Source organism: Urocitellus parryii, chromosome 3, assembly GCF_045843805.1.
Source record: "Urocitellus parryii isolate mUroPar1 chromosome 3, mUroPar1.hap1, whole genome shotgun sequence".
NCBI classification, from domain to species: domain Eukaryota; kingdom Metazoa; phylum Chordata; class Mammalia; order Rodentia; family Sciuridae; genus Urocitellus; species Urocitellus parryii.
In genome coordinates, this window is record NC_135533.1 from 100,495,070 (window position 1) to 100,520,359 (window position 25,290).

Here is a 25,290-nt window from a genome sequence, read left to right on the forward strand (position 1 = left end):
TAGCCATATAAATAATTTGTACTGATTTCATTTATTTCCTCACTGATTTCTAGTTTAATTCCACTGCAGTAAAAATATGATGCTATTAATCCAACTACATTAATAATAACTTTAAATGTCAATGTGTTTTAATACATCAGTTAAAAAACAGAGACTGGACTGGATTAAAAAAATAAGACCCAACTATATGCTGTCTATAAGAAACCCACTTTAACCATAAAGACACAAAGAGATTAAAAGTAAAGATACAGGTACTACTCAAAGTGAATTATTTATGCAAATTTTTAAAAAATAGCTTTATAGCCAATATCTTCTGACAATTCTTCCTCCACCCCCAAGTGATACAGAGGCTAGAACTAGGCAAGTGCTCTACCACTGAAGTATACCCCAGCCTACATATGGCATTATTTTTTTTTCTGGACTCTGCCATTTACTAATTATATGATCTTGAGAAAAATTCTCATCTGTAAATGGAGGTGAAAATAGTACTTCTTAGAGCTTTTGTGAAAGTCAAAAAACAACGCACAGTTTGGTGCAGCTTAAACACTTAAATGTTAACTATATTAGTTTTTCAGTGGTCAAAATGTTAAAATATTGGCTTTTTAATGGTTAAGACTGTAAATTTTATGTCTGTATGTTTAACATAACTTTAAAAAACTAGGGGGACAGAGAAAGATATATCATACTAACACTCACTGAAATAAAGCTGGAGTAGTTATATTAAATTTCAGAAAAGATTTCAGAATAAGGGAAATTGTGAGGGATAAAGAGGGACATTGTATAATAATAAAGAAGTCAATTTTCCCAAAAGACCTAATAATCCTAAGCATGTACACACCTAACAACAAAGCATCAAAATATATAAGGTAAAAACTGTCAGAACAGAAATTAGAATTAGAAGAGACCACTATTGTAGTAGAAAATTCAACATCCTCTAGCAGAAAGGGATAGACCCTACAAGTAAAAAAACAGGAAGAACATAGTGGATTGGGACAGCACTATCAATCAGAAGGATAAAAAAGACATCTAGGCACAGATTACCCCATCTGGCAATAGCAAAACCAACACACACTCTTCTCAAGTTCCCATGGAACATTCACCAAGACAGACCATCTCCTGGTCCATAAACACACCTTAAACTTGAAAGAAAAGAAATCATATAATGTATGCTCTCAGAATACAATGGAATTAGACTAGAAATTAATAGAAAGATAGCAGGAAAAACTCCATATACAAGGATATTAAACACCAAATCTTTAAATGCCACATGGACGAAGGAAAAGCCTAAAGGTAAAATTTTAAAAACAATTTGAACAAAATAATGAAAAAATATTTATCAAAATCTATTGAATGCAGTGAAAGTAGTAGAGGAAATTTAAAGTATCAAATGCATATAGTAGAAAAGAAGAAAAATCTAGGATACATAATCTAAACCTCCACCTTAAGAAACTAGAAAGAGAATTAAATACAACGTAAGCAGAAGAAAAGAATAATAACTAGAGTAGAAATCAATAAATTGCAAACAGGAAATCAATACAGAAAATTTACAGAGCCAAAAGCTGGTTCTTTGAAGAAAAAAATCAATAAAAATTTTAAAAACTGCTAGCAGGATAACAAGGAAAAAAGAGAAGACACAAATTATTAACAACTGAAATAAAAGTGGGGCCATCATTGCTCATCCCATAAAGATTAAGAGGATAATTAAGAATACTATGAAAAATTTTATGGCCATTAATTTGATAACCTTAGATGAAATGGACCATTTCTTGAAAGATGTAATCAATCAAAATTCACACAAGGGGAGATAGATGCTCTGAATAGGCCTCAATGAATTAATGAATATTTAAAAACCTTTTAAAACACAAAGCACCAGGCCCAGAAGGGTTCACTGGTGAATAATAACAAACATTTAAGAAAGAAATTTTATCAATTCTCTAAAATCTTTTCCACAAAACAGTCATAAAGGAAATACTTCCTAATTTTTTCTACAAGGCCAGACTCATCCTAATTCCAAAACCAGACAAATATTACCAAAAAAGGAAGGAGGAAGAAGAAGAAATCTGCAGATCAATATCTCTTATGAACACAGAAGCAAAAATCCTCAACAAAATATTTCCATATTGAATCCAACAATTTATGTAAAAAATTACAAGGCATAAACAAGTGGTATGTATCTCAGGTATGCAAGCCTGGTTAGAAAATCAATTAATATAACCCTTTACACTAACAACCTGAAGAAGAAATATCACTTGATTGTACAAATAGATGTACATTTAACAAAATCAACAACCATTTGGAATTTTTTTAAAAAGCACAAGAAAAGAACAACAACAATAAAAACATTAAAACCCCTCTCAGCAAACTAGGAAGAGTAGAACTTCCTCAAATTGATTTTTAAAAAAGTCTACGAAGACCTGCATTTTACATCATACTTAAAAGTGAGAAACTTCCCACCAAGATCAAGAGCTAAGGATGTCCTGTTTTAACACCGTGACTCAACCTCTTACTGGATGTCTTACCCTATGTAATAAGACAAGGAAAAGGAAACAAAAAGTATACTGATGAAAAAGGAAAAAATAAAACTGTCTTTGTTTGCAAATGATGTATCTATGTATAAAAATTTCAAGAAAAATCAACAAAAATCCCTCTGGAACTAAGTGATTACAATATGGTTGTAGCATATAGATTAATATTAAAAAGTCAGCTGTTTTCTCATATGCCAGCAAGAACAATTGGAATTTGAAATTAAAAGCACAATACCATTTTATTAGTTTCACAAGGGTAAAATATTTACATTTAAATCCAACAAAATATGTACAAGATATATAAGGAAAACTATAAAACTCTGATGAAAGAAATAAAAGAACCAAATAAATGACGAGATATTCCATGTTCATGGATAGAAGCTTCACTATGGTCAGGATGTCAGTTCTTCCCCAACTTTATCTATAAATTAAAGGCAATTCCAATAAGTTATTTTGTGAATATAGACAAACTTATTCTGAAGTTTATATGGGGAGAATAAAGACAGAGAATGGTCAACACAATATTGAAAGAAAAGAATAAAATCTGAGGTCTTTGGAGGTCAGATAGAGAAAGGACAGTCTTATCAACAATAGCACTGAAACAACTGAACATCCAGGTGAAAGAAAACGGATTTAGACACAGATCTTATGCCATTTACAAAAAATTAATTCAAAATGGATTATAGGCCTAAATGTAAAATGCAAAATCATAAAACTCCTAAAAAGTAACATAAAGAAAATCTAGATAATCTGGGTTAAATGATGACTCTTAGGTATAACACCCAAAGACAAAACTGATAAGTAGGACTTAATTAAAGTTCTGTTCTCAGAAAGACACAGTTGACAAAAATGAAAAGACAAATCTCTATAAACCAGAAGAAAGTATTTGCAAAACACATATCTTATAAGGGACTGATTTCCAAAATATACAAAGAACCTTTAAAACTCAACAATACAAAACAACCCTATTTTAAAATGGGAAAATAATCTAAGCAGACATGTCACCAAAGAAGATACACAGATGGCAAATAAACATATAAAATGATACTCAATTGATGTCATTAGGGAATACAAATTAAAACAACAAAGAAACACTAGTATTGGGCTGGGGTTGTGGCTCAGCGGTAGAATGGTCACCTAGCACGTGTGAGGCCCTGGGTTTGATCCTCAGAGCCACATAAAAATAAATATATAAAATAAAGATATTGTGTCCATCTGCAACTAAAAAATGAAAAAAAAAAGAGAAAGAAACACCAATATACACTTTTCAGAATGGCCAAAATCCATGACCCTGAGAATATCCAACACTGGTGAGGATATGGAGCAACAGGGACTGTCATTTATTGATGGTGAGAATGCAAAATGACACTGTCACTCTGAAAGATAATATGGTGATTTCTTAAAAAACTAGACCCACTCCTACAATATGATCCACCAATTGCACTGTTTGATATTTACTAAAATAAGTTGATATGTACACACAAAATCCTGCACACTAATGTTTACAGCAGCTTTATTCCTAATTGTCAAAAATTAGAAGCAAACAAGATGTCCTGAAGATATGGATAAACAAACAATGGTTCAGGGCTGGGGTTATAGCTCAGTGGTAAAGTGCTTGCCTAGTATGAGTAAGGTGCTGGGTTCAATTCCCAGCACCACATAAAAACAAGTAAATAAAGGTTAAATTCTAAAAATAAAAATAAATAAACAGTGGTTCATCCAGATAATAGAATAATAGCCAGCTAAAAGAAATGAGCTATCAAGCCATTTAAGGAACCTTAAATGGGTATCACTAAGTGAAAGAAGCCAATCTGAAAAGGCTATATATACTGCATGATTCCAACTATAAGATATTCTAGAAAAGAATACAAAGAGAGCAAAAAGATCAGTGGTTTTCAGAGGATAGCAGAGGAGGGAGGTTATGAGTATGCAGAGCACACAGAATTTTCAGGGCAGTGACACTACTTTGTATGATACTACAAAGGTAGAGACATGTCAGTACACATTTGTCCAAGCCCTGAAACTGTAGGACAACAAAAGTGAATCCTAATGTATACTACAGATGTTAGTTAATAACATATCGTTGTCTAGCATTCCCAAGGCCCTAGGTTTGATTCCTAGTAGCATTCCTGCCAATCATCATCATCAACATCATCATCATCATTATCATCATCATCATCAATCTTGGTCTGTTATAATTATAACAAATGTACCACTCTAATCCATGATGTTAATAGGGGAATCTGGGGGTCAGGGTGGGGTGGTGAGGAGTACATGGGAATTCTGTACTTTCCAGCCAATTTTTCTGTAGACATAAAACTGCTCTGAAAAGTCCAATGATTTTTTTTAATGAAAGACACAAAAACATACCTTTATTATACCAGGATAGGGAAGCCCTTTCTACTCCTTGCTCTTGTCCTGTCCCCCTCTTTCAATCTGTGTGTCTGCCTCTTTCTCTCAGGTAAACCATATTATCCAGGGATCTTTGGCCACAAAGATTTTTCTTCAGAAAAGCCACAGCAGTCAGGTGTGAAAAAAAAAGGAGGGTATAGTGGGAGGGGGAGAGTGTGAGCACAGGGAAACAGGTGTGAGCAAAGGGAGGAGGGTATGAGTAGGGAAAGGAGGTGTGAATAGGAGGAGGAGGTGTGAGCAAGGGTCGCAGGAAGAGGGTATAAGCAGGGGAGGAAGGTGTGAACAGGACAAAGAGGGTATTAGGAGGAGGAAGAGGGTGTGAGCAGGGGGAGGAAGGTATATACTCAAAAAGGAGTATGTGAGCAGGAAGGGGATGGTGTGAACAGGAAGGGGACAATGTGAGCAGAAAGGGAATGGTGTGAGCAGGGGATGGTGTGAGCAGGAAGGAGAGCTTATGAGAGAATAGGAGGAGAGGGAGAAGGAGGGGTGGCAGGAAACTCAGTGCTGGGACTTCCCCTACTGTTCTGTCTGTCCCTTGGCACTAGGGACAGGCCCCTAGGCTCAACCACATCTTTGAAATTCTTCAGCAGCCCACATGGAGAGGCCTGTAGGTGGATCCATGACTGAACCATTCTCTGTGAGGAGACCATGTGTGCCTGTAGCCTGGGACCTTGGTCATCCTTGGCCACAGGGGAGAAGCTGAGCCTGAGAATGGCCAAGGTGGCCTTATTAGCAGATAGGCCACCTGAGTTCCTCTTCTGAGGGGGCTAACTCTTGTTTGATTTGTCTTCTTTTTACAAGCCAAAAGCTTTCAATTTCTTTTTTTGTGAGCTGCCTACTTAACATCTTTCATCTATATTTCAATTAGGGCTTTGGCTATCTTCTTATTGACCTGAAGGAGATCTTTATATGTGAGAGAAACCACCCTTCAACATCTCCAGTCCCAGTATCACGTGTGCCAGCTGTGGCCCCCTGACACATGGAAATTACCTGGGAGATATGGAGTACGGCACATTCTTCTGCCCCCATAACATAAAGGTGGGCACTTTGAGGAAAGAGTCTGTTTCTTCTCTGTGTCCCTAGAGTCCAGACTCACAGAAAGCCATGCTTGTCAAGAGATGCTGGCAATTAGCTAGCATGGGCAGCTGCCATCCCCACTTCCATCTGAGAAACGCCAGGGACAAGCCAGGTTCCAGGATGAACATGCTGCCCAGGCAAGGGGAGCCAGCATGCCCAAAGGGAGGGTTAGGCAGGCCAGAAGAGGGATGAGCCTTGCCCACTCCTGTGTGCTGTGTCCCTCATTGTTCTCCTCCTCCTTATCTGCCCCTCTGCCCTGCCTGGGACTGCCAGCACTTCTCCACAACCCCCACTTCCTCAAGCACCTCCCCTCAGTACCCAACTCCTGGACCCCTCTGCTGCCCTCTCCGGGCTGGGTCCACAGGGACGCCTCAGCTGCAGGAAGAGGTCCATTACCTACCACAGTTAGCTCTGGGAGGACCAAGGTGCAAGGGAAACTGCAGGGAAAGAGCAGTGGAGGGCCCCAGATTCCACCTGTTTCCTGAAAGCCAGGCCCAGTACTGGTCAAGGAACACGGGTGACCACTGTCTCTATGATTGATCATTTGAGCATCAGAGAAGAGACTTTGCCCATTGGCAGGTCTTGCAAATGTGGAAGCATGGCAGTCCCTTAATGCTTACCCAAAGAGGTTAGGGCTGAGTGGCCAACTCTCCTGGAGCATCTATCCATACCAGCCTGCCCCTCACTGACAGGCCAGGGAGAGCCAGAAGGGTCCAGCAAAGGCAGGAGAGCACTGAGCTGTGGGTGGTGCCCTTCCTAGGGTGGCTTATGTCCTCAGCCCAGAGCCCTACCTGGCACTGCCTCCCTCTCTTGTTGGGCCACCAGCACAACTGCATATTCCCCAAAGTGCCACTTCCATCTGGGAAATGCCAGGGAAAAGGTAAGGTCCCAGGGGAGTGGACAGGTACCAGGCTAGGCCCCAAAAAGGAGGGGACTCAGTCTGCCTCTGAGTAGGCTGTCCAGCTGGAGCCAAGGTCTGGTATTCCAGGCTGGCATACTCAGTCAAGGGCTGTGTTCCTGGCCTGGCAGGAGAAAGGAGTCATGGTGGCTTCAAGGCCACTGTCCTCTCAGGTTGGCTAGAGCCTGAGGTCAGAGCTAGTAGGAAAAAGGGCTGTGCTGTGACCCCTCTTCACCTGCCCACTGAGAGCCTACCATGGATATCTGATCCTTAGCTCCATCACAGGGCATAGAGAGGGCTTTAGGAAGGAGATAAGTCATCCAGGTGTGCAGAAGAGCCGTCTTCCCCCAGGGTACAGGCACACTGGCCCAACACTTCCCTCGCACATAGACTGTCTCTCCTCTGCGGCCTGAAGCATGGCGGCAGGAAGAGTTTGCCTCATGACAGCAAGCAGCCTGTGTTATCAGAACTTCTATGAGATGTGAAAGCATCCAAGCTTGTACCAATCTGAAAGACACCAGGCCAAACAGCAAATGGATTCAGAAACAGCCGCAGTAGTGGGTGCTACAGAAGGCTGGCCCAATGGCAGCCAAAAAGCCACCTTCAAAGTCAACACTTCAGAATCCACAGCCCCCTGCCTGGCAGAGGCCTCCCATTGCTGTGTCTGGGAGGAAAGTCACCAGGAATGGAAGGCCATGTTGGCTCATGGAGGACAAGTGGGAGGACTCAGGATATGTACAGTCTGGTACCATGGACACAGACTCTGGGCACAGCAGCTATACCTGGGACGTGCAGGCTCCCAACTCACAGACCCAGAATCAGAGGGGCTTCAGAACTCATAATGTTTATGTCCCCTTGGTTTTCCCTGTAATGTGCATACCAATTAAAGTTTTCAGGATTTTTGTTTTGTGTTACATTTCAGATCAAACAAATTTAATCCCTCTTATTTTATTCTTTTTTTTAAATATTTCTTTTTTAGCTGAACATAATATCTTTATTTTATTTATTTATTTTATGTGGTGCTGAGGATCCAACCAAGGGCCTTGCTTGTGCTGGGCAAGCACTCTGCCGCTGAGCCACAAACCCAGCCCTTATTTTATTCTTAAGGAATGCAAAAGGATGTGGTAAGAACTGTCCTTGGGATTGGTCTGTGAGGCACCTTCATGTTCAAAGGCTAAGCTTTGCAGCAAGTCTCAAAGAAAAGAAATGGATTTCCACAGAACCAGAAGGGACCCTAGAAAGTCACGTGACGTGACACATCCGATTTATATGGGTGAGGCCAAAACCCAGAGATACATGGCGGCCCAAGGCTATACCTCCCAGTGGCCAATAAGCCATGCCCAGCAGGAGGAAATCATGTATCATAGGCCTTAAAACATTTTTGTATATCATATTCAAAGCAGCATTATTCACAATTGTTAAGAGGTGAAAGCATTCATTGATAGATGAATGGATAAGCAAAACATGGTCTACACATACAATGGAATATTATTCAGGAGAGAGGGCTGGTATGCATTTTAGTGATAGAGCTCTTGCCTAGCATGCATAAGGTCCTAGGTTCCATCCCCAGCTTTGCAAAAAAAAAATTTTTTTTAAAGGTAGACAGGAGGGATATTCTGACACATTCCACATGGAAGAACCTTGCAGGTACCTTGCTGAGTGAAATAAGACATCTGTAAAGGGACAAATACTGTATGATTTCACTTATATGAGGTATTTAGAGGAGTCAAATTCTGAGGCAGGAAGTAGAATGGGGGTTACCAGGGGCTGTGGGGAGGTGTAAAGAGAATTAGTGTTTAATGGGGACAGAGTTTCCATTAGAGAAAATAAAAAATTCTGGAAATGGATGGTGGTGATGAGTGCAGAGAAATGTGGCTATACTTAATGTGACTGAATCATACACTTAATAATAATTAAGACAGTAAGTTTTGTGTTATGTGTATTTTACCACATTTTTAAAAATGTCCTGATAAGACATGTGGCCAAATCTCTGAGAAATCTTTAAGAAATAGTGAAAGACTTGTACTTGAAATGCTTTCTTTAAAATCTTTTAGCTGGGCACAATGGCACACACCTGTAATCCCAGCAGCTTGGGAGGCTGAGGCAGGAGGATCACAAATTCAGTCAGCTTCAGTAACTGAGCAAGGCCCTAAGCGACTTAGCAAGACTTCATCTCTAAATAAAATATAAAAAGGGAAGGGAATGTGTCTCAGTGGTTGAGCACCCCTGGGTTCAATCCTCGGTACCAAAAATAAATATTTAAATAAATCTGGTTTTAAAAAGAACTCCCATGTGTCCAATGAAACCTTAACCTCTGGTGACAAGTAAGAAAAATCTAAAGGAAAAAATCCATAATGACTCCAGACAGTAAATCATGAACTAAAAGCAATGGGTGGCAGGCAGGGCTGTTCTGTCCCCACCATGTTCCCATGAAGCTGGCAGTCCCCAGACCTCCCCAGCCCCAGATGCCCTGAAGGCCATCCTGCCAGAGAGGTTCAGAGCAACACTCCTCCCACAAGACAGGTTGTCCTTGGCTGTCCGTCATGCAGGTCATTGGTTAAAACAAGGTTTGTGAACACCAATCAGAAAATTAGTGTAAGGATAACATTCCTCTCAGCCTGCAGAGGAATCATGAAAAGCACCCAAACCATGGATTCTGTTAGGACTTTCAGGTGGTAGGGTCTGTGGATAATGCTCCTGGCATTGTCTGGGAGCTGTTCTGATGAGGGGATGAGCCAGGTCAGGTGGAGAGGCAGCGAGCCCAGGATGGGAAAGGAGCTTCATCTCTGCAGGGGTCAGACACAGGCTGGGCCACTGGGGACAGAGAGGGACCCTCAGACCCTCACTTCCTTCCAGCCTGCAGAGGCCTTGTGTCTACCAAGTTTTCAGTGACTGCCAAACACACAGCCCCTGGGGATCCCAACTGTCCTGCTGCCCAGCCTACTGTCCTGAGCAATAAACCAGTTCTCACATACTCTATCCATCTCCCTGATCTTGGGGCTGCTTTTCAGAGCAGCCACATCTGTGCCCCAGACGTTCCACCACAGCAAAGCTGTACTGCTGTCATGAGGACCCCTACCCAGACTTGAGGTGCCTGAGCCTCTTGAACCTTCTCTGAGGAAGGAAAGAAGGCAACGAAGGGATCAGGGATGCCACCTCACGCGGGAGTAAAGGGAAGCCTCAGCTCCAGCCTTGCTGCAAAGATCTGGCCTTGAGTGTCGAAGGGATGGTCTTGAAAGCTGTTCAGAAAAGAAGGAAGATGGATCCCAGAACATGGAGTGAGGCCACCATGTCAAGTTTTGAGAGCCAAGGCACTTATTGGGTCCCTAGAAGTGGAACCATCAGAAGGACATTCCTGAAAGTGAAGCCATCGGGGTGTGCCCTCACCACTTACCTGCCTCTGGGAAAGATAGGAGGTGGCATGCGTCTTGGGTCCAGGTCAGAGCTAAAGGGGCCCACAGGTCCTGGACGCTTCTTGCCAAATGGGAACCTGACGTTCCCATGCCTCAGGCCTGAGCTCACATCAGGCAGGGGCCCAGGGACTGGCTAAGTTTAGAGACACCGTCACCAGGCACAGGTCAGAGGTGGTGGTGACAAGACTGTTTCTCACTGTGGTTCATTTGTGAAGACTCCACAGCAGAATTGGCTCAAAGGAGCTGGCCCAGCCAGAACAACCGTTCTGGCAGGTCCTGCCGATTAAGGAAGGCCCTGAGTGAGGTGTTGGCGATCACATTAGTTTTAAAGCTCACTTCTCAGCAATTGGAAGGTTGAGATCCAGATGGAAGAGTTTTTGTTTTTCTAAGTGGGATTTACACATTTAAATAACTTTATTGAGATATAATTTATATATCAAATAATCCATCCACTTAGAGCTTATAATCCAATGGCTTTTAATACATCCACAGAATTGTATATCCATTACCACCATCTAAATTTACAACACTCCATCGCTCTCAAAAGAAACTCCTATCCATTAGCAGTCACTTCTGATCCTCTCTCCCCACTGCACCCTCAGTTCCACTGTCTGCTCTGAGGATTCACCTATTCTGGACATTTTTTTTTAATTTTTATTTATTTATTTATTTTTATGTGGTGCTGAGGATTGAACCAGGGTCTCACACCTGCGAGGCAAGTGCTCAACCACTGAACGACAGCCCCAGCCCTATTCCAGACATTTCATATAAATGAATTATAGAATATGTGGTCTTTTGTGACTTGCTTCTTTTACTGAGCATGTTTTTAAAAAATATTTTTAGTTGGAGGGGCTGGGGTTGTGGCTCAGTGGTAGAGTGCTCACCTAGCACCTGTGAGGGCCTGGGTTCAATCCTCAGCACCATATAAAAATAAATAAAACAAAGGTATTGTGTCCAAATACAAATAAAAAATAAATATTTTAAAAAAAATTTAATTGGAGATGGATAAAACACCTTTTTTTATTTATTTATATGTGGTGTTGAGGATTAAACCCAGTACCTCACACGTGCTAGGCAAGCACTCTACCACTGAGCTACAATCCCAGCCCCACTAAGCATGTTTTTAAAGGTCATCCATGTTGTAACATGTAGCAGTATTGTTAGAACTTCTAGAACTTTTAGAATATTCCATTTCTTTATTCATTCTTCAGATGATACACATTTGAGCTGTTATGGATAATGATGATATGAACAAGTTCATATGTGGATATATCCAGAATGACTAATGATGTTGAGCATCTTTTCATGTGTTGTTGGGCATTTATAATACCTTCTTTGAAGAAATGTCTGTTCATATCCTCTGCCCATTTTTTAATTGGGTTGTTTATTTTACTGTTAAGTATTAAAAGTTCTTAAAGTATTCTGAATACTAATTCCTCATCAAATATATGATTAGCAAATAAGAATCAGCTTCTTATATGTTGTCTTTTCACACTTTATTGAAAATATTATTTGAAGTACAAACTTGAATGTTAATAAAGTTCAGTTTATCTGTATTTCTTTTACTATATATTTTTGGTGTCATGTCTACAAAACCATTGCCTAAACCAAAATCACAAAGATTTACTCCTATATTTTCTTCTAAGAGTTTAACAGTGTTTTAGCTCTTACATTTAAGTCTGCGATCCATTTTGAAATAATTTTTTGGAGATAATCTTTGTATACAGTATCAATTAAGGTTTCAACTTCATTCTTTTGCATCTGAATACTCAACTGTACATTTGTTGAATGGACTCTTATTTTTTTCCCCCATTGGATTATCTGGGCACCTTTGTCAAAATCAGTTGGCCATAGATGAATAGATTTATTCCAGATTCTCAATCTTATTCCACTGATCTATGTGTTTATCCTTCTGCAAATACCACACTGTGTTAACTGATGTAGCCGTATAGTTTTAAAATCAGGATGTGTGATTTTAAGTTTGTTTTTCTTTTACAGATTATTTTGACTATTCTGAGTCCCTTGCATTTACATGTAAATTTTAAGACAAACAAAAAATTCAATTTTTAAAGAGATAATACATTGAATTTGTAAGTCAATTTGGACTGAACTACCATCTTAATAATATTGCCTTCAATCCATGAACATGGGATGCCTTTACATTTATATAGGTCTTCTTTAATTTCTCTCAAGAGTGGTTTGTAGTTTTCAACACACAAATATGTCTTTTCTTTTATTAAATGTATTCCTTTGGATGATATTTTACATGGAATTATTTGTCTTAATTTCGAGATTAAGCATTACTAGTGTAATGAAATACACTGGATATTTGTACATTGATCTTTTATCCTGCAACTTTGCTCAATTCATTTTTTTAGTTCTAATTTTTTTTTAGTAAATTATTTAGGATTTTCTTACACAAGATCATGTCATCCACAAAGAGAGGTAGTTTTATCTGTTCTTTTTCTGGTTATTTTTCTTTATTACCTAATAGCCATGGCTAGAACCTTTCTGTACCATGATAGAGAGAAATGAAAAGAAAAGACATCCTTGTTTTGTTTCTGATCTTAGGAAAAACACATCTAGTCTTTCACCATCAAATATAATTTTAGCTGTGGGTTTTTCATAAATGCCTTTAAACAAGTTTAGGAAGTTCTCTTTCCTAATTTGTAGTGTTTTTTTATCATGAAATAGTATTGGATTTTGTCAAATGCTTCTTCTGCATTTATTGGGATAATCATTCTTTTTTTGATTAGTCTATCAATATGGTATATTACACAGATTGCTTTTTATGTTAAACCAACCTTTCATTCCTGGGACAAATGCTACTTGTTTGTAATGTGCTATCCTTTTCATACGTTGCTAGTTGGTTTCATTATTATTTTATAAAAGATACCAGTCGTAATGTCCTTTCTGGTCTGGTATCAGATGGTCTGTCATTTACAGTTACTGGCTTCATTAAACGAACTGGGAGGAATTTGTTCCCCTTCTATATTTTGGGAAAGTTTATGAAAAACTGTATTAATTCCTCTTTAAATGCTTGGTAGAATTTATCATAAAGGTCCCAGAGACTGGGTGTTTTAGAATGGGACATTGAAATTACTAATTCAATCTCTAATTGTCAAATTTTCTATTTCTTCTTGGGTCAGTTTCAGTAGTTTACGTCCTTCTCTTTGTGCATTTCATCTAGGCTATCTAAATTTTTTTTCACACAATACCTTTATTTTGTTTACTTATTTATTTTTATGTGGTGCTAAGGGTTGAACCCAGAGTCTTACATGAGCTAGATGAGCGCTTTACCGCTGAGCCACAACCCCAGACCAGCACATAATTTTTTTTAATATTCATTTTTAGTTATAGGTGGATGCAATATCTTTATTTTTATGTGGTGCTGAAGATCGAACCCAGTGCCTCCGGCATGGTAGGCGAGCACTCTACCTCTGAGCCACAACCCCAGACCCAGACCAGCACATAATTTTTAAAAATTTTATGTTTAGTTGTAAATGGACACAATATCTTTATTTTTATTTATGTATTTATTTTATATGATGCTGAGGATCAAACCCAGGGCCTCGCACATGCAAGGCAATTGCTCTACCACAGAGCTACAACTCCAGCCCGGCACATAATTTTTCACAGTATTTCCTTATAATCCTTTTTATTTCTTTCAATTTGGTAGTAATGTCTCCTCTCTCATTCCTGACCTGAGCAATTTGAGTCTACTCTCTTTTTTCTTGGCCTGATGACACTTTCTTAAAAAGAACAATTTTTTTTGTTCTCTTTAGCTATACATAACTGTGCAAACAATTTTGATATATTTATACAAGCTTGGAATATCTTATTCTAATTAAAATCCCTGACCACCCTTTTTATAGCTGCAATCTTCCTTATAACTGGTATTCCTGCATTTCCACAGATATTCATCACCAGCTACACTATCATATAATTCTTTTTTTCAGTACTGGGGAATTGAACCCAGGGCCTTGCATAAGCTAAGCAAGTACTCTACCCAGTCCTTTTATTTTTAGATATTGATGGACCTTTATTTTATTCATTTATTTATATGCAGTGCCAAGAACTGAACCCAGTGCCTCACACATGCTAGGCAAGTGCTCTACCACTAAGCTACAACTCCAACTCCTCTACCCAGACCTTTGATTAAATTGTCTTATTTTGGCCAAGCTGGCCTCAAACTTGTGACCCTCCTTCCTCAGCCTCCTAAATAGCCAGGATTACAGGTGCATACCACTGCACAGGGTCCCGTCAGAATCTGTTTAGTTTTTACCTGTCTCTCACCTGCCACCAGCACATAAGCTCCCCAAGGCAGGCATCCTTGACTGTTTTGCTCACTACTGTTTCCCAAGCAGCTGAAAGATGCCTGGCAGGTGGTGAATGTGCAACCAGATTTGTACAATGAATAAAAGAATCTTCAGGACAGCAAGAGAAATCAAAACTGGCAAATACAACCCAGAATATAACTACCATCCTCAAAAGAAACCAGAAAAAAAAATGTAAGCTCTGGTCTCGTGTTGTCCAGCCCAATAGCCACTTGGCATCACATAACTACAAGAACCTGGAATGTCTAGTCCAAACCAAAACATACCTTAAATATAAAATACACAACAGGTTTCTAAGATATAACATAAAAAGGAATGCAAAATACTTAATAATTTTACATTGATTACATGTTGAAATTATATATGAATATAAAGTTAAATGTGTGTGTGTAAAATTACTTTCACTGTTTCTTTTGATTTCTTTTATGTACTAGAATTTTTTAAATCACACATGTGGATCCCCTTCATAGCTACATTTCACTTCTTCTGAACAATACTACTCTAGAAAACTTGGATGGGATGGGGGTTAATATCATTGCGAGTGTACAGAAAACAAAGCCAAATTCCAAACACAAATAGTGAGGCTCTTAAGGAACCAAGGAATGTGGGGGTTGTACGGCTTGGGCCATAGGACAGGTTCAGGCTTCATGGCATATGCATTTACCCCTGGAATAACTTGGAAGCTTTTCAAAACCCTAGTGTCTGACTATCTGGGCTTCAGTGAACATTTCCCCAGAGGTCTCCAAGCTTCAGCCTGAGCTGAGACACATCCCCCTGGTCACCTCTTCATCAGAAGATAATGCTTCTACTAGAGCCACAAACCTCCCAACAGCCAGCCTGGATCAAACCCATGGACTTAGAGAATCAGGCTGTCCCTCAACATGCAAGAACAGAAGTACCATGGAGAACTTCATTATGAAATGAGCAGGATGCTGCAAACCACCTGGAGGCCAGCTCCAGGCAGGTGTCTAAGAGTGACAGCTCTGTGGCTGTCTCACCAGGTGGCAAGACCAGCAGGTCACTAGGAAGGCACTAGCAGACACTGGAGGACCTGCATCTGTGAAGTGGGATGACACTGCTCTGGGAAGCAGGCAGGACTGCAAGGCCTGAACGGTCCAGGCTATCACAGAGCCACTGCTGAGCACCTGCTGTGTGCCAGGCACTGGTCTGAGCACTCAAGCACATTGGGTGAAAGAAGGAGGCTTGGAAACCAGCACTGACTGGATGTGCATTACAGCAGAGCAGAAACCCTGGCATCTCCCCAAAACATGAGAACGGCTCCTTCCCTAACCAGGTTCACATGCTGCTCACAAAGTGGGGAGACAAAGATAGTGGTGATTGCCAATAGTGGGAATGATACCCCCTTCTATAAAATATCCCAAAATTGTTGCCTGACTACCGCCAATCTGTTCTAGATTCTACTAAAGCTTGTATCTGGCTTAATAAAGAACAGTGACTTTAGTTATTTTAGGATCATCGTGTCAAAATATGAGGCACCATGTCCACCAGCCGCTGAGCCCTAATCAAGTTTGTGATTCTCATCCAGGAGACAGAAGCCACCCAAAGTTCAGCAGCTAAAAACACCATCTTTCACACAAAACCATGTTTTTATTTTAAATAAATTCAGATTTGCATATGAATAAGATAGGTATTTGTATGTGATATATCCATATGGCAATGTTTTCTACCCCGAACTAAATTGACACATATGCATTTTCATGTTTCTACACTAACAAAGTGACTTGCAGCTGTAAAGGATGCTTCACGAATAATCAAATCAGATTCCATTTTTGGTAGGAGAGACAGAAACAAAAAAAACTTAAAATCTTTGGAAAGGCCATGTCTCTCACTTGGACCAGGGAGTATGGGGTCAAGACGTCTTCCCAGAGCAATCGTTACACATTTCTATCTACTTGGTCTTTTCCATCAAATTACTATTAAATTCCAGAATGACTCAATATAGACTCTTGAAAGGCCAAGAGAGCCAAAATAAGAGAATCATTCCTATTAGAAAAGCAAGCATTGCATATCCTTCCCCTCCATTCTTGTGGAGGCCCAGATACAAAAAAAAAAAAAAAAAAGCCCAGAATACACTCTTCAGTTTCTTCAAGTGAGACTGGGACTTTCTTAGTATCAATGACCTTAACCTCTGCACTTCTAAGTGGTCAGTACCTGCGGTAATACCGAGAACCCAGCCCTTCATTCACAAGAATCACACCTTCTTAGAAACTTTTCAGGCCCTGAATTCAAGTATAGGGCCCTCCCATCTTCTGTCACACTCATCAGAAGACTGGTCCCAAATTTGAGTTTTAAAAGTATGGCCAGGGCTGGGGTTGTAGCTCTGGGGTGGAGGATCTGCCTCGCACATGTAAGGCATTGGGTTGGATCCTCAGCTCCACATAAAAACAGATAAATAAAATAAAGGTATTGTGTCCATCTACAATTAAAAAATTTAAATAAATGAATAAATAAAATAAAAGTATGGCCAATGCATGTACATCCATCTCTCTGCTAAGGGGACCAGTAGCCCAAATCCCTAGGAAAATACATACTGACATGGTGGATAAGCATGGAAAAGTGTCACCAGTCACATGCATAGTGATTCCATATGTGCTTTAAAATCACAGACACATGACATATATGTATCTGTGTAGATATGTGTATACATAACACAACCTTATAGTGACATAAAAATAAACAGCCCAGGTTTTTCCAGCAGGTGAGGGAACATGAGTGTAAAAGGTCACATTCTGGTGCACACTTCTTACTACTTGATTTTTTTTTTTCACAACAAGACTATATTGCCCTAGTAATTTAATTAATAAAATAAAAGTTTTAAGTCTTACTGGTTTCAAATGGGGTCAGATTGTTGGTTGTCAAGGAGAGACAATGAAAAGAAATGACATTTTCACAAATGGGAATGGGGGGCAGTGCCCTGGGTTTGGAAAGGCACAAAGACAGCATGGCAAGCTGCTAGCTGAGGACAGGTGCAGTCTCCAGAAGCCTGGGTTCAGAGTGGACCACAAGCTTGCCACAAGTCAGTTAACAGAAAAACAGCATTTTTAAAGTACATTATAGAGTAGGTTCATGTGCTTTTGAGAGAAGCAGATTATAGAGTTCAGAGTCAAAGTACCTAGAATCAAACTCTGACCCTGAATGATTTGTTGCTGGGGATGGGGCTTCTCAGTGCCTCAGTCACCTCTTCTGTAAACTGGGAATATCACAGCACCTATTTCACAGAGCAAGCATGTTAATAAAATAAGCACCACTGAAGTGCTAGCAACTGTTACCAGAAAAGAAAGAGTCCGGTAGCAAGCATGCAGATATATTCTTAGCTCTCAGCAAAGTAGGTTATGGTATAAAAATACCATTAAATAGTAACTAAACTAGCGTCACCTTAATGCGCATCTTGCCAGCAACCTCAGCATGTGCAACTTCTTTTTAAACTACCCTACATTAAAGAATCAAGACAAGAACTTCTCTGGCCTTCTTGGAGACAGACCAGTAGGCCTGAGGTCACTCACCCCTTCCTCACCTGGAGAAGCCACCCTCAGGCCAGGACCTAGGGACCCAGCCCTGCCTGTGGGTGGGTAAGTGGCCAAGTCCTAACACATCTTGCACCCCAGTATCCCACAGAGCAAGGTACAAGAGAGAAGGCAAAGTAACGAGAGTCCTGAGGAGGGAAAGGCAACTGGGGGAGGGATAGTGTTTGGGACAGCCTGGCTGAGTAGCCCAAGAAAATGGAGCCTGTCATTGGCAAAGACCCGGAGACAGGAAGGGACTGATGTACCAGAGGAAGGGAGGAGGAAAGCAAATACAAGATTCCTCCTCCACTCCATTCCTGTCTTCCCTGGCAACCGCTTCAAAGCAAGGAAGTCTCAAAAATTGATCTGCTCTGAATTTCTGAAGTTTATCTATTAACTACCTAGCAGGCCATCCACTGGTTCAGAGTAGGCCTGCTGGCAGAAAGCAGGAGCAAACAGCAATACCTCCAGTGAGTGGGCAGGTTACACATGCCCCAGAATGCAGCCTGCTCTCTACTTCCTGGGGTCCAGTGGAGGAGTCAAGGACACATCAAGGTCAATTCTAGGCCTAACTGAGGTTTGGGGATTGCTAGGAGGAATGGGAGATACCCTGGGCTGGAAGTCAAGGACATACCCGCTGCCTAAATTTGGGCAAGTTGCTGATCTTCCCAAGGGTTTCTGTAGTTGTAGTACATAGGTGGAGGGAAAGCGTTCCTGGACAGCTCAAATAATATCAAACATTTAAAGTTCCACACCCATTAGATGCTGTGACCACATGGGCCATGGCCCCAGTCCTCTGGAGGGGTTCATGAACTCCTGAAATTACATACAAAACCTCATGGGAACTGTTTCCCTCTAAGGAGATCATCTATATTTTAAGGCAACAATGACTTCCCAAAAGTGAAAGATTCACAAGCTAGAACCCAGAATGTGAGACACTTCCTGCCCATAAACCTTCACCACCTGCCTGTGCCAGGGAGAGCAGCACCAAGGGCAGGGGTATCCACAACACAACTAGTGGGAGTTGACATGGCAGGGTAGACCCTCACTGACAACCCCACTGACAGGGATAAACCCCAAAGAAACTCTCACCCCTGCACTAGCGAACACATGCACAGTGTTGGTCTCGTGGTGGGTAAGAGTGCAAAGCAGGAAGCAAATCTAGACTCCCATCAGGAGGAAAGCAGATGAGACGTGGTGTTCATACGATGGATCACCACGCAGCAGTCGGCGACCACAATTTATTGGTGCGCACAGATGTCAATAAGACTATGCTGAGAAAACACGTGAAAGAATCCCACATATTAGTGTGGATACTTCTATCTCCCAGGCTCAAGAGCCCGGGAGAAAGGATACAAATGTCTAACAGCAGTCAGAGGAAAATGGGTTACTTAACATTTATTTGTAATGCTTTACTTTTCATAACTTTAAAACAGGACTTAAACCAAAATGATGAATAGTTTTCAATTCTGGGTAGAAGAGACAGGAGTGTTCATTTTGTTTATCCTAGAATTTCTGGATTTTAAAAATCTATCTAATAAAAAAAAAGTAAACTGTACTGTTATTTGGTCCGTGTGGACTGAGGGTTTTCCTCCTTTGCTCTGTGTCGGCTTGCAGGACCTAGGCTAGAGGTGGCTCCGTATCCCAGCATATGGGCCTCCGGGCAAATGTCCACGAGCCCCACGGAGTTGGGCAAGGAAGGGCACATACTGCAGCACCGTCACTGGGGACAAGTGGAGCAGGCCCCAGAAAGTATCTCTCCTTGGCCAGTTGACTTTCTGCCCAAGTGTCCAGGGAAAGATCAGGAGCAGAGACAGCCGAGAAGGCAAAGGCCAACGCCCCATCACACACACGCAGCTGTGGGCCTGTGACCCTGTCCTTCAGCCAAGCAGGGAGTCAGCCTGACTGGGTGCCAGGACTATGGCTTTAAATAAACTTGGATGTGTCCACCTGGGGCTGGGAAGCAACACCACTGTGCCCCAGGCAGGCGCTATCAACAATTGTCGGACATGGCCATGGCAGGATGGGCCTGAGTTCCCCCAGCTTGGCCTAGGGGTGTCTTGCCCTCCAAATATACTTCCTGCATTTGGCCCTGGCACCTAGCAAACTCCACAAATGAATGCTAGGCTGAACCAACTCATTCTGGCTAGGATTCCTAGCCTCTGGTCCCAGGTCCCAGTGGACCCCTTGACCTGAGGCTTCATTCCTTGCCTGATCACATGCCTGGTCTCCCCATGTGCTCCTTTATGATGAGGGCTCATTGTCTTGCCTGTCTACAGAAGGAGCTGGTGGCCCCAGCTCTCACCTGTCTGAGCCCTCTGTCTCACCTGCCATCAGCCCTCTCAACCTCCACCCCCCAGCATGGGTGACAATAACCAACAGCTGCTAGACCCAGAGGCTCAGGGGAGGGCTGGTCACTTACGCTATCGCTCAACTCAGGGAAGCTCACACCAAAGCGAAGAAAGGAAGAGCAGTGGTGAGCTGCAGACTGGGAAACCAGGGCAAATTGGGAGGTCCTGAAAGGGGCTTCTTGGAGCAGACTGGTGAGGCCTGAGCACAAGCACAAAAGAAGACAAGAAGCTTCCCCAGGAAGAAGAGACTACCCCCCTGCTGCCTCTTCCTGACAGAACCAGGCAGGCACACTGACTGCTGCCATCTGCCCCGCAGTGCAGGACACAGCTCTGGAGGAGACAGGATGGACACGAATAGAGCCACTCAACTGAGGGTCTGAGAGCTGGAGAGCCAGCCCCCCACCCACAGCCCTGGGCCTTCTGTCCACATAGGAAGCCAGCTCACCCCCACCTAAGGGCTCCCAACCTGTCACCCTCTTCCTCACAGGCCTCCATCCCCCAGACAGCTCCTGGAAGCTTCTTCAAGACCTGTGTCCCTGGGGCCCACAGGGAGGAGCACACAGTGAGGATGAGGATGTCCCCTGGGTGGCTCTCCAGGTCCACCCAACCCCCACCCCTTGCTATCCAGCATAGACTTCCTCTCTGTCACTTCACTGTGTTCCTCACCCCCCAGGCCTGACCCGATTCCTCTCTACACGTGCAGGGAAGTGGGGAATGCGCACACCCCCACACTCCTCCAGCTGGGCACTCCACAATTATCAATGATCAGCGTCCCTCGCCCACCACAAGGTTTCACCAGACGCTTTTTTAGTAAAGGAAAAAAAGGATTTGCTGCTGGATGTGTAATAGGAAATCTCGCCAGCGCGCCCCCACCGCGCAGGAGGGGTGGGGGAGGGGGGAGGAGATGGGGATCTGGAGTTCTCAAACCAGCCCCAAGGGATGCCAAGTGCAGCTACCCAGACTCAGAGAGGAGACCCCACGTTAGAGACGAGGCCCCTGAAGGGCTTCTTGGTCTCTGACCCAAGGGGCAAAGCCAGGTCTGGACACTCCAAACTAGGGCTCCCGCCCCCACATTGTTCACGCTGCGGAGCACAGTAAGAGGAGCCAGGGCACCTGTTCCCCGTGAGGCCCTACCTGAAATAAGCTTCCAAACCCCCTCCTTTCAACCAATCACCACCACAAAAAATAATGCTCCAAAATCCAGTCTCCACCTGCCTCGATGACCCCAAAGTCAGAAGCCCAATCGGGTTCCCCGCCTCACCCCCTCATTTCCCACCCTGATGACCTGATCCAGGCTCTTTGACCTCTTCCCCCGCTCTCCAAATTCGTTTCCAGAAGAATCTGGGGGAAAAATCCTCCAGAACCCAGATTCCTCAAGGGACCCCTGGCAGAAGCTGCTCCCACGCCGGCACCCCCCGCACAGATGGGGCCACGCGCAGAAGCAGGCGGGAGCAGGTCCGCCACCCCCGCCGCCTGCCGCTCTGGTGGGGGTGGGGACAGCGTTCCCACACGGGGGATGACCCCCTGGGGCCACGACTGACCCCTCCCGGAGCTCCAGGCCCGACTGTCACCCCCATGTGCCCCTCCTCTCTGACCTCCCCGCCGCCAAATGCGTCACGTCTGTCCGGCGCTCCGGGGACACCTGCTGCCGCCCCCGCCGCGCCGAGTCCAGAACCTCGAGTCCGGGCCCCGGCCGAGCCACCGAGCTGGGCAGGGCCGTACACGCTGCGGTCCAGCAGCCGGGCCCAGCACCGAAGCTCGAGGGTCAGGCCCGCGCGGGGCCGTGCGGTAGGGCCGGGAACCCGGAGGAGCCGGGGGCGCGCGGGGCCGCAGTGCGCTCGGAACCCGCGGCGCGGAGGGTCCCAGTTCCCCGGGGCCCCACTCCTCTGGGGTCCCAGGCCAGGACGCGCGCGCCTCGGCTCTTACTTGCCAATATCCTCGTAAAGCTGGTACTCGTCGGTGAAGCGGGTGCAGGTCACCGTGGTGGCCATGGCGGCGGCGGACGGGCTCGGCGTGCGCTCGGCTGCGCTCGGGCGGCGACTCCGTCTCCCGCTCGCGGGCACGGCGGCGACACGGGCGCGGGCGCGGGAGACACCTCAGCTCGCGGCGCCGGGCGGGGGCCGGGCTGGGCTGCGCCGCGCGGCGAGCGCACGCGAGATCTGCTCGCTCGGTCCCCGCCAGGAGCGCGCCGCACACCTACGCGCGGGGAGGCGCGGGCGCCCGCTGTCACCGCCGCCGCGCCCGCCGGGCCCGCTGCCTTCTGTAAGCGCCGCGCCCGCACCCTACTCACCCAGCTCCTGCCTACACTCGCACACGCACCGCACCAGTGCCCTGTACCTGCACTCGTTCCCGCGCCTGCACCCGCACGCGCGCCTCACCCTGCACCCGAATCCCGCCTGCACCCCGCACACACTCCGCGCCCGCGCCTGCACCCGCACTGCGCCCGCACATCGCACTAACAGCCGTGCCCGCGCCCCGCCCCCGCACTTGGGCCGCACCCGCACGGTGCCCGCACACTGCACCTGCGCCGGGCGCCCACCGCGCCCTGCACAGGCAACCACCGAAGAGCTGGCTCTTCCCTGGGATACCAGGATGCCAGTGACTCCGCTACTCACACACACACAAGGGACCGCATACAATGAACCCAGCCTCCTCTGCCCTGAAGGCTCCCTCCCCTGGGCTGCAGTGGGGAACTGGTGTCCACATGGAAGATTATTCGTGTGCCATACCCAGAGGACTCATTCCTTACAGTCCCATGAAAAGACGCTGCCAGACCCACCCTGCCCAGTCTCTATCGTTTCACATGCACAGTGGTTTCCTGCTTGGCCTGGCAGAGCAGCCCAGGGGCTTCCCAGGCTGAGCACACACCAGGGTGAGAGAGTGGGAGGGTGAGAGCTGCCCCTTTTTTTCCTTCTATGATTGACTGCTGGGGTATCTGAAGTCCCAGGAATGGACATTTGGAATCCAGGCAGAGGGACCTTGAGCCAGAGGTACAATGACTGCTCTGTCAGGGACTCTGGGGTCCTGACAACTTGAAGTCACCAGGCTTTGTCCATCTGCTTGCCCCCTTCTCTGCCCTGGAAGGAGAGAGTCCACTCTTCCCCTCTCCATCTCTTGAAAGTGTCCCTGAAGGCCAAGGAGGAGTTGAGCACAGGCAGGGAAGAAGGGAGGGTGGAGGCAGGACCCACCCTGTTTCTTCCAAAAGCCTTCCCCCAGGGCAAGCACCCACACTTTCTGATGGGATGGGACCAAGTCTGTCCCAGGCAGGCTCTGAGGTCAGAGTCTTCCAATCAGTTCTGGATAGGGCCAGACTGCTGTCCTGAGATAGAGTCTTCCAATCAGTTCTGGATAGGGCCAGACTGCTGTCCTGAGATAACCTGCTTACTGCTCCCCAAGGGCAGATTCTGGGCTTGTCCAGCTGGTACCTCAACCCTAGGCAAGACCATGCCTACCCCTGGAAACCACAATGTCTCCTGGATAAAGGAGCTAATGAGGGTTCTGCAGAGGGCAGCTAGGGTCCTTCCCTGCTAGGATGCATTTGGCACTGAGCTGCCTGGCAAGGAGTATGCGACATGGCAAATCCCTGCCCTGGTCAGAAGATGGATAGCTAGAAGATGAGGGAGATGCACAAGTTCAAAGCAAGTGTGGTTTCCAGGTAAAACCAGTTGAGGCAAAGAAAGCCTGGCCTTGATCTCAGCAAGAAGGAAAAGCAGGCAAGAAGGGATAGCAGTTTATGCCTCAGCATTGGGCTTAGACATGGAGAACCCTAGGCCATTCTAACAGTCACAGGTTGGGGGACCAAGGTTTGTTCTTGGGATCTAACCCCATAGGAGCCTGTCCCTGCACCTGCTGGGAGCAGCTGCATTGTGCCCTTTCTGAGTTCCAGAAGGAGGAGGCAGGGCTACACATAGAGCACAATTAGCAAAACAAACAAAACAAAATTGCACCCCTCTGTAAGTCAGACTCCAAGCTACCCAAAATCACATGCACTCCTACCGATGAGTTCAGATACAAAGTGATACTGGAACTTAATGACAGCAGACATTGATTGTTCTTACATGCATTTTACATGTTTTCTTATTTATTTTGCGATCTTATGAGGCATGTATTATCATTATCCCATTTTACTAGATGGGATAACAAAGAAAGAAGTGAGGTAAGTTACATGGCCACAAGAAGTGGCTGGGATTCAAACCCCATGGCCCAAGAAGCCTCCCTTAGCTTTAACTTTCTCACACAAACACACATATACAGATACACATATATACACACTTACTGACATACATACAGAAACACATGTGCATGCATACACATATAAATGTAATATGTACACAAACAATGCACACAAACACGTGTGAATATACGGTACACCCATACACAAACACATGCAAACACACACATCTATACATACAGCTTCTTGAAGCCCCAAATGAAGACATAGTAGCATTCTGGGTGGTCTCATATGAGGTCACCTTTCAAAAAGTAGGGAGGCTATGCAGGATCAGGGTTACACAAAAAGTTGAAATCACTAAGAGGCACAATTTGAGGTCCACTGTATCTCCCCCACCTCTGTTTCTGTTAGCACCTGGGATGCCCAGGAGCTCTCTCTGGGCTGAACATTAGAAATCAGGTGGCCCTGATGAGGACAGGAAAGTCAGAGCAAGTGGGCACTAAACAGTGAGGAAGGGTTCAGCTACCAGAGGCAGCCAGGCTGTCCCTCCCCATACAGAACAGCCCACTCCTGCCTCCAGAG

The 25,290-nt window shown here is 44.4% G+C and overlaps 1 protein-coding gene across 7 annotated transcripts in view; it reads right to left on the reverse strand.

The window, feature by feature from the left end:
* Window positions 1-22,645, reverse strand: part of Camk2b (calcium/calmodulin dependent protein kinase II beta) — a 94,850-nt gene extending 72,205 nt beyond the window's left edge. For 6 of the 7 annotated variants that reach the window (XM_026399502.2, XM_026399496.2, XM_026399501.2 and 3 more), the window contains exon 1: window positions 22,464-22,645. In XM_026399502.2, the coding sequence (XP_026255287.1) occupies window positions 22,464-22,528 (65 nt within the window). In that variant the 5' untranslated portion in view covers window positions 22,529-22,645. Of the gene's footprint in view, window positions 1-10,306; window positions 10,375-22,463 lie in introns of those variants that run through there. The other variant, XM_026399494.2, reaches the window with a different exon arrangement.
* Between the last annotated feature and the right edge of the window lie 2,645 nt (window positions 22,646-25,290).